Source organism: Amborella trichopoda, chromosome 3, assembly GCF_054954075.1.
Source record: "Amborella trichopoda isolate Santa Cruz 75 chromosome 3, AtrichopodaSantaCruz75HAP2 v2.0, whole genome shotgun sequence".
In the NCBI taxonomy this organism is placed as follows: domain Eukaryota; kingdom Viridiplantae; phylum Streptophyta; class Magnoliopsida; order Amborellales; family Amborellaceae; genus Amborella; species Amborella trichopoda.
In genome coordinates, this window is record NC_142338.1 from 21751291 (window position 1) to 21760145 (window position 8855).

General features: G+C 32.8%; 1 protein-coding gene across 3 annotated transcripts; it reads right to left on the reverse strand.

The window, feature by feature from the left end:
* Positions 1-950: 950 nt before the first annotated feature.
* On the reverse strand, positions 951-4805 carry LOC18437244 (cytochrome b561 domain-containing protein At4g18260). 3 transcript variants are annotated; one of them, XM_020669063.2, is made up of 5 exons: positions 4518-4805; positions 4235-4396; positions 3989-4137; positions 1544-1588; positions 951-1462 (listed from the first exon to the last, which is right to left on the reverse strand). In XM_020669063.2, the coding sequence occupies exons 1-4, from the start codon at positions 4656-4658 to the stop codon at positions 1573-1575; spliced, it is 468 nt and encodes a 155-aa protein (XP_020524722.1). In that variant the 5' UTR covers positions 4659-4805; the 3' UTR covers positions 951-1462; positions 1544-1572. The 3 variants fall into 3 exon arrangements, with proteins under 3 accessions (XP_020524722.1, XP_006847523.1, XP_020524721.1); XM_006847460.4 differs by lacking the exon at positions 1544-1588; XM_020669062.2 differs by having other exon boundaries at positions 1422-1588.
* Between the last annotated feature and the right edge of the window lie 4050 nt (positions 4806-8855).

Here is an 8855-nt window from a genome sequence, read left to right on the forward strand (position 1 = left end):
TCCAACACATGTATTGATTCAACATGTAATGAATTCCAAAACAAACGCAATATAAGTTTTGTGACTTTCTTTTGGCTGTCTGTGATAGCCAGGTTTTGTTGTACTGCTGTATCCTTCTCTTGTTCAGTAATATAAGGTTTATGATGAAAAGGGTTAGGAAAAAAAAAGGCGAAGAGGAACTGATTATCCTCGGGATATCCAATTTAATCATTGTTTTTTGATAAATTAATATCGAGGCCGAGGCTTTAGATAAACAAGTTTTTGGTATAACATTATGTAGACGGGTGGAAGGGTGCACAACCATCGTTTCAATGGTTGAGATTTGATAAGGCCCAATTTAATAGCCAAAAATTACTTTTACATTTTTCCATCCGAATAAAATATTTATTTGAATTTTGAAGGATAAATAAAATGATTATAATATATTTTAAATAAAAAGATCAAAATGCCCCTAAATTTCTTTTGATTTGATATTTTTTATTCAAAATATTTTTATTATTTTTATTCAATTCTACTTATAGAAAAGGCTAGAATCCAATTTTAAGCTTACTATCATTTTTAAATAAAATATAAAAAAACTAAATTTATTTTTAATTGTTGGATGAGGTTGGTTAAATTCTACTTTTTCATCTAAAAATTTGCAAATTCATGTTTTCTAATCCTTAACATAATTTTTTTAAAAGAATACACCCAAAAAATATTAATGTTGCAAGTAACATGTTCATTATGCTTTGGCACACTGGTGGATAGATTTGTTTAGGCAGGGGAGCTAATCGCCGTACCTAATTCCAGAATGGCTCGAGTGGTTAGCAGTTGAGATTAGCAACATTAAATCTATGTCCGAGTCCTATATAATTTCAAAAAATATGGTTCTAAAAAGCACTCTAGTAACCAATGTCCCAATGTACCCAAGGAAATATTCAAAAGATATACATAAGAAGCAATCAAAAGGTCTATTCAAGATGTTTTTCATCTTTTGTCTTTTTCCTTTTTCATTAGACCTTCCAAAAAATAGGAAGCATATGTAGTAGTACATAACATCAACTCAATACATGACCCAAGCCCTTCATAAAAGCATAGAATAAATTAACGAATGAGAGGGAGAGCACAAATCACCAACATGTTAGTGAGATGAGAAAAAAATGCTCAATTCTTTCAACAAGATAAATTTTGATCTTTTGGATTGTTAGGTGGGTGTGTAATTTGTTCACTTGGTGTGACTGGTTCCACCCCAAGAATGACTCCTTGCTTTAGCAAGTGTTCCCATCTGTCTTGAAAGAGATAAAGGAAAACAACAGAGCCCACCTCTGCAGTGAACAGAATACTCCATAGATTTATGCTTTTTGAGGTCTTCTCATGGTATGCATGTAAACCAGTGTATATGTTAATCAACCCAAGTATTGCAGCCCCTGTTCCCAGCAGCCAATGCACAAAATACCACATACTTCTTCCTTTAACCCCTCTGCCCAAATCAGCAATTCAGCCAAACAAAAAACAAAGCAAAGTCTTTATTTCATTTATTTAGGAACCCTGCCCAACTTACTTTCTGGGTAGAAATTCTCAGAATTCGTGTTACAAAGATTTGTTCCTGTTTTACAGAGATAAATTATCAGAGTGATAATGCATAATTGGTACATTGTATAATCCATAATTTATTTATTTAACTCTTAAATTTTTGAATAATTTTCATTTTCCTGAATTGGTATTTGAGAACGTATAGTTTACTCCTACTCCCTTGGTCAGATGACTTACTTGGGAGGATTTTTCATTCTGATAATTATTCTTAAAAAAAAAAAAATTGAAATTTGAGTTTTTTAACATTTAAATCTCACCCTCTAAAAATTGGATGGATGGTTTCTATTTAATATTATTTTATCAAATGCTAGAAAGGTGTAATTAGGAAATTATTTTTATTAAAGTTAATCTATATGTTAAAGAGAAGGTGTAATTCAGAAATTATTTGTATTAAAGTTAATCTATATGTTGAAGAGGTTGTATCACAAAAATTTAGAGTCGTAAAACTAATCCCTCACCCGAGGGAGTAAATGCATAATATACTCCGAGAGAGTAGGATATCTTTTGGCTTGGTCATAACTCATTAGTCGCACTTTTGTCCCTGAGGTTTTCTTACGCTTGAACGCCATTCCGCAAAGGGAAAAGTTTATATGGAGCCGAGGCTCTAAACAATCAAATTTGAGCCTACCTCAAAACTTTCATTAGAAGTTGTTTTGATACCCAAATATCTTTAAATTGATCATCTCGACATCAAGATGCATGTAAATGAGGAAAAAAAAATAGATTTCAACTTTTGAAAATAGTGCATCTTGTAGCGTGTTTTTGGACCGTCCATTTTTAAGATTTTCAAGTTGTCATAGACCTGCTCTATCTATAGTATTTTTTATGCTTTAAATTTATAATTAAATACGAAAATATATTTTAAGGGTATCACAAATATTTTCAGTATTGAAACTACTTTCTCGATACTATTTAAAAATAGGCTCCAATTTAATTGTTTAGAGCCTCGGCTCTATGCAAACCTCACCCTTGGGCAAAAAGGCGTTCAAACTCTTCTGAAATTTGTTCTAAAATCCACAGTAATTTACCCTTCTCTTTCCTCCCTTTCTCTTGTAATGATTTTGAAAGAGGAGGGAATCATATCCAAAAATCAAGTGCAATAATCACACAAAAGAAGAAAGATGACACTGACCCACTTTCCGTGTTAGCCATTTCCCTATACCTTTTAAGCCACTACCTACTCCCAATAAGTGCAGTTTCGACATTCCCAATATGTATGTTGTTCTCTCTCTTCATGTGGTCACCCGTAGAAATGCGGGCTTGGCAATAAATATAATTTTTAAATATAATTTGATCTTAATTTTTAGATAATATATAATTGTTAACATAGATATCATGGATTTTTTTTTGAAAAGTAGAAATAATAATTATATTAAAAAACATTTGGACCGTTAGTTAAATTTGTTTTTAGATGGATCATCTCTTTGCATCGATTTTTAAGATGGATACTTTATACCTCTGCACCGCATGTTGTAGAAATGCGGTCTAACATGTATGAAACAATTTTCCATACTTATGAAAAGTATACAATGAGACTATTTATCTTGAGTATAAAGCAATGACAATTAATCTTCTTGACCATTGGATATGGAAATTAGATGGCTGCATTTATTCCATCGACGAAGCTTAAAATTCAAAGGGAAAGTTTTCAAACTTGGTAAGACACCTAAGTTATTAGATTTTACATTGGGTTTAGATTTCACACTGGATGATTATAAGTAATTGTAACTTCTTTGTACTATAAGTAAAAGTAAATAGTCTCATTGTATAAATTGGGTTTAGATTTCACACTGGATGGTTATAAGTAATTGTAACTTATTTGTACTACAAGTAAAAGTAAATAGTCTCATTGTATATAATTCTTATTTGTGTGTGCTCGCACACGCGCATTTCAATCAAATCGGACATTTCACCCAAAATCAATTTAACTCTTCCCACTGACACTCGAGTGACACTCCGTATGCAGAAAATGCTACGATTCTTGAGAAAATGAAAACTTTAGATACTAGAAATCTCTAATTGTTTTGCTTTGTGCAAAAGAATTCTCTTAGAAAGTCATTTCCCATAAGCAATAACTTTTTGGTGGTATTTTTTTTTTTTTTTTTGTAATGTTTACTTTGCAGTGGATAAGAAAGAGGCCTGTAAATTTTGATCGCAAATTATTATCCATGTATTTGTGTTAGAAGTTAAATTTGAGCAATTTAATATTAAAATAGCATCAATAAAACTCGAGCTTACTGATACCAAAAATTGGAGAAATTTGTTGAGATATTGTCAAAAGGTGCACAGGCCCAACTAGGACCATACTAAAACTCATTTTGAAAGGAAAATAACCATTAACTTTGAGAGCAAACAAAATCAAAAAAGGAGGAGAAATGAGAGATGAAGTTGCAGGAGGTGCAATGGAGCTTACCTCTGTGGCCTACAGAATCCAATAATCATCTGCAACCACATTACTCCATAGAGGCCGAGTCCCAGCCTCTGGTGTGTGTTGTTGAACACATTCTCGAAGCTCTTGATGGACATAACTGCACTTGCTGACACTAGGAGTACTGAACTTATCTGCACAGAGAGAAAGAGATTGAGACTCTGTGTTAAATTTGGCGAATGTTCATGAGAAAGAGGCCGTTGAGAGTGAAGTAAATTGGTGTTGGGGTACCTGCAAAATTAGGTGAATGTAAAAGAGAAGCTTAAGCCTTCTCCCACATTGCTCTTTTTGGGATACTCGAATTAGTAAAATCCCCACAGGCGTCAAAAACCCCATTGAAGCCCAAAGTAGGAACCCATGAAGAGTTATCTGGAATTCAACTCTTTGGTTCAACTGCAAACACCAAATGCATCATTCCTGCTGTGTAAATCTCCTCTCTCTCACAAAAAATAAAAAATAAAAAAAATACAAAAGAAAAATATCTTCTTTATGAGAAAGAGAGAGGGGTGATGACCTTATGATGAACATTGTGCATGGTACTGTGACTAGTGCTATTGTGCTTCACTGGTGTACTAGATGAAGCCACAAACGGAATAAGGAATAGAATGATATATACATTGTTGAGGCATAACAATGGCCTCTGGAACATTGGCATTGTTTTCTACTACCCAAAGCCAATAAATTGATGAATAAATGAATAAATAAGTGAACCCAACTCTGAACCCACACTAAATCTCTCTCTAAAATGCTGGCTTGTGAGATACAGGATGATTAGGAAGCAAAGTGAATTGGGGTTAAGTGTTGCATCAATTCTTGAATTATCTGTTGATAAAAGTCATAAAGCATGGATATATCTCTCTTTTGCTATAGAAAACCAGAATGGCCGATAAGAGATGTAGAGAGAGAAAGAAGAGAGAAGCCCAAATGAGATGCCATGAATGGGGAATATATGTGCAGGATTTGGGTGCTTCATTTGAACATACAAAGTTGACATCATGGTATTGAAATTATATCTTTTTGTTGTGTTGCTTTTTCAGCTTTTTGATGGGATGGATGGGTGGTGGTTGTCTGGAATCTGTGGACTTGCAGGGCACAGTGAGAGGACTTTATGTGAATGGATTTGAAATGAAGGGTAACGAGACAAGATACAGAGGTACCGCTATACCCTGCATTCCCACTCCCTTCCTCCCTGTTGGGATCCACTCCATGAGAGCTACAATCCAATCTGATCGATCATCTCGACGTCAAGACATAAGGAAGTAAAAAAAAAAAAAAAAAAGAGTAAGAGCTCTAAACAAACAAATTAAAGTCTACCTCAAAAATTTCATTAGAAGAGGTTGTTTTGATGCCCAAATATCCTCAAATTGATCATCTCGATATCAAGATGTACGGATATAAGAAAAAAATAGGTTTTAAGTTTTAGAAACTGTGCATCTTCTAACGCATTTTTGGACGGTCAATTTTCAAGTTTTCATAGATCTGCTCGATCTATACTATTTTTAAAGCTCTATATTTTATAATTAAAGATAAAAATATATTTTAAGATTATCACAAAGATTTTCAGTATTGAAATCACATTTTTTGACACTATTTAAAAGTTCGCTTTACTTTGATTGTTTAAAGCCTCAGCTCTATACAAACCACACCCAAACAAAAAGATTTTGATGTCATACACCTTGTAAAACATTATTTAGACCATCCATTATTACCATTTTGAAAGTTTGTAGATTTGCTTGATCTATAGTATTTTTTGGGTTTTAAATTTCATAATTAGATGTAAAGTAGATTTTCAGGTCATTATTAAAAAGGTAAGCTTTCTATGCTTCCCCTACATCATAAAATTTATATACTTCTCCTTGTCTGAATGGAGGGTTAAGATTGCCCCAATCACAATGTCACGTTTCTGTACTATTTTATTTTTAACTTATTTTTTATAAATTATTTTGAAACCAAATTTTGTACATCCAATCCTCTATTAAACTCGCACTATCAAAAAATATAAAAAAAAATATTTCCAATAAAATAAAATGGTCAAAATACCCCTAAAAGTTTCAAGGGGTATTTTGGTCATTATATTTTATTGACAAATTATTTTTAATATTTTTTATAGGTGCACACCAATGAGAAGATGACACGTACTAAATTTCATATTCATACAATTTTTTTTTAAAAAAATAAAAATAAAATACTTTGAGACGTCGGATCTAAAATCAAATGGTGAGTGACTCTCTTGATCAAAATTGAACGACTGGATGGTAGGGGAAGCTATGGATGTGATCCTTAGATTGGTTAAGATTGACGCTTTATACAAACTACATCCCATTTTATGTGAGAAATAAATTAACAAATGAAAACAAAGTGGAAATTATGAAGCAACCCAAAAGATCTCCCAATTACACACAATGGAAGACTCTAATGAGGAAATTGTTACTAGTTTAATTGAACCCAAACTCCAAGCTCTCTTTGTATGTATTTTTCGAATTTTGTGACATTTTTTCTAATGTTGTCACACTATTTAAATTTCATATGGAAGGGCTAAATGTAACTATGACTTTATATCAAAAATAAATAGTCTCATACTAAACAATTCTTTATAAAAAAGCGTTTAGAGTCCTGTTACACTTACATCTGACCAACCAAAAATTAAACAACCTCTATTAGTCTTGTGACATTTTTTGTCCAAAAATTAGACAGCCACTATTATTCTCGTGACATTTTTTTTTCCAAAAATTACCCTCTATTATAAGTGACAATTTCTTTTTTTTATAAGTGCGTGACTAAGAATATGTCCACCCAAGAGAGTAAATTGAGGTTTGATTTTCCATATAATTACTCCTCCATTCCCTGTATCAAGTAAATAATGACTCCCATAATCCCTATTTGGGTGGTAAACTTAATGGACTTTTCCTTTATTTTCTAGGGTTAATGAACATAATGATAATCATTACTCCCAATCAAGAATCTGTAACACACTTTCCTCACAAGGATGCAGTCACCTCACCAATCTTGATGGGGTAACCTGGCCGTTTTAGCAAGTTGGGCCTACCTGTTGAACTAGGTAGCCGATGTGCGAAATTGTAACCCTAGCAGATAGTTCAATGAGAATGTGAAAAACAAGCGAAGGCGATCAATACAAATAAACGGAAAGAAAATAAATAGCAGAATGTTAAAGTAATGTGGTTTGTCCATATATGATCATGTCATGTCCATAGGTGAAGAAGATAAATGATTTTACTATTACAATTAAAAAATGCATAAGGCCGCTCTCCGTTTAAAAGATCTAAAAGCATATGAGAATCTTTTGTACTTTCACGCCCTAAATCAACCTTAAAAGACCATGTCCATACCGAAAACATTCATCCCTGGGGGCCTCAGGGCCAAAGATTTATGGATATTAATAGTTGCACACATGAATACCGTCGTGAGTGTCAATTTTATCACGTCATGCATTGATATAAATATGTCTTATCCGTTTATCTTTTTATCCTGGGAAAAAGTTTATATAAAGTTGCAATAACGTGCATTTCAAAAATTCATCATAAAACCCTTTAATCGATCATCTCGACATCGAGATGTATGAATACGAAAAGAAACAAAGATTTCGAGTCCTAAAAATAGTATATCTTGCAACATATTATCTGGACTGTCTATTTTCTAGATTTTTAATTGTTTATAAATCTACATGATTTGAATAATTTTTGGAGTTTGAGATTTGATAATTAGAGATGAAAACAGATTCTCAAGCCATCTTAGGTATTTTTGACACCAAAATTATATTTATGCCAAAATTTAGAGGTGCGTCTTAATTTGATTGTTTAAGGTTGCAACATTATAAGAATCACACCCTTTATTATTTTACATTGATTAATATATTGCATACCATAGGCCATGAGGCTAGGATAAATGGTATTCGAAGCCACATTTGCCGCCTATTCCTTTGATGGATGGTTCGAGTTTAATGGTGGAACCTATTATTTCAACCATAGTTATCAAGATCAAATCGAACCGACTGTCCGACTAGTACCTTGGCCGGTTAGATTCAAAGTAACAGTTAGAGTTTTGTCAAAACTGGTGAAACCATTGTTTGACCAGTTCTGGCCGCTCGAACTGCCGATTTTGACTGGTTCAACTGCTCAAAAAAGATAGACAATTTTATTTAATATATTACATATTTTTAAACTATTATTTATGTTTTTAATATTTAAAAAAATATTTAAACCATCAATCAAATCAATTTTAATTGGACTAAACCCTTCACTAATTCGACAACTAATCTGATCTTGATAACACTAATTTTAACCATCCATTAAAGAGAAACAATGGGAATACAATCTTACCCCTAAGCCCTTTATTTTTACTTGGCAAGAACTTTTAACTTAATAGAGAGAGAGAGAGAGAGTTACATAAAGGTAAAGGGCATGACAATAAGTATACCTAATGTTTGCAACTTTTCTAGAGAGAGAGAGTTTAACTTTTCTAGAGAGAGAGAGAGTTTAACTTTTCGAGAGAGAGAGAGAGAGAGTTTTATATGAAGGGAAAAAATTCCCATAAGGTTTGCAAAAGGCAACACAATATTTTTGTAGCTTTTTCTTCCCCAAAAAAAGCATGCATCATGGAGTATAGAAACTTGTCTGGAGAAGAATGATGATGTGAAAGAAGTTAGTCATTGTAGTTTTTCATGATATGGGCCAGCTGAAAGAAGTTAGTCATTGTAGTTTTTCATGATATGGGCCAGCTCACACATGAACCAATTATTCCTCCTGTCCCATTGCTGTTTGATGTGTTTGGATAACTTCAACTTTGGTCGCGGATTCGGATTCGGATTGAAATACAGTCTGAATTTTCCGATAGA

What these genes read in the sequence shown, in the direction of transcription:
- LOC18437244 (XM_006847460.4), bottom strand. Translation starts at nt 4,658, where the DNA reads ATGCCAATGTTCCAGAGGCCATTGTTATGCCTCAACAATGTATATATC. An exon ending in TGCACAATGTTCATCATAAG is followed by an intron (nt 4,397 to 4,517) that starts GTCATCACCCCT and finishes TGGTGTTTGCAG; the next exon opens with TTGAACCAAAGAGTTGAATT. An exon ending in ACATTCACCTAATTTTGCAG is followed by an intron (nt 4,138 to 4,234) that starts GTACCCCAACAC and finishes CTCTCTGTGCAG; the next exon opens with ATAAGTTCAGTACTCCTAGT.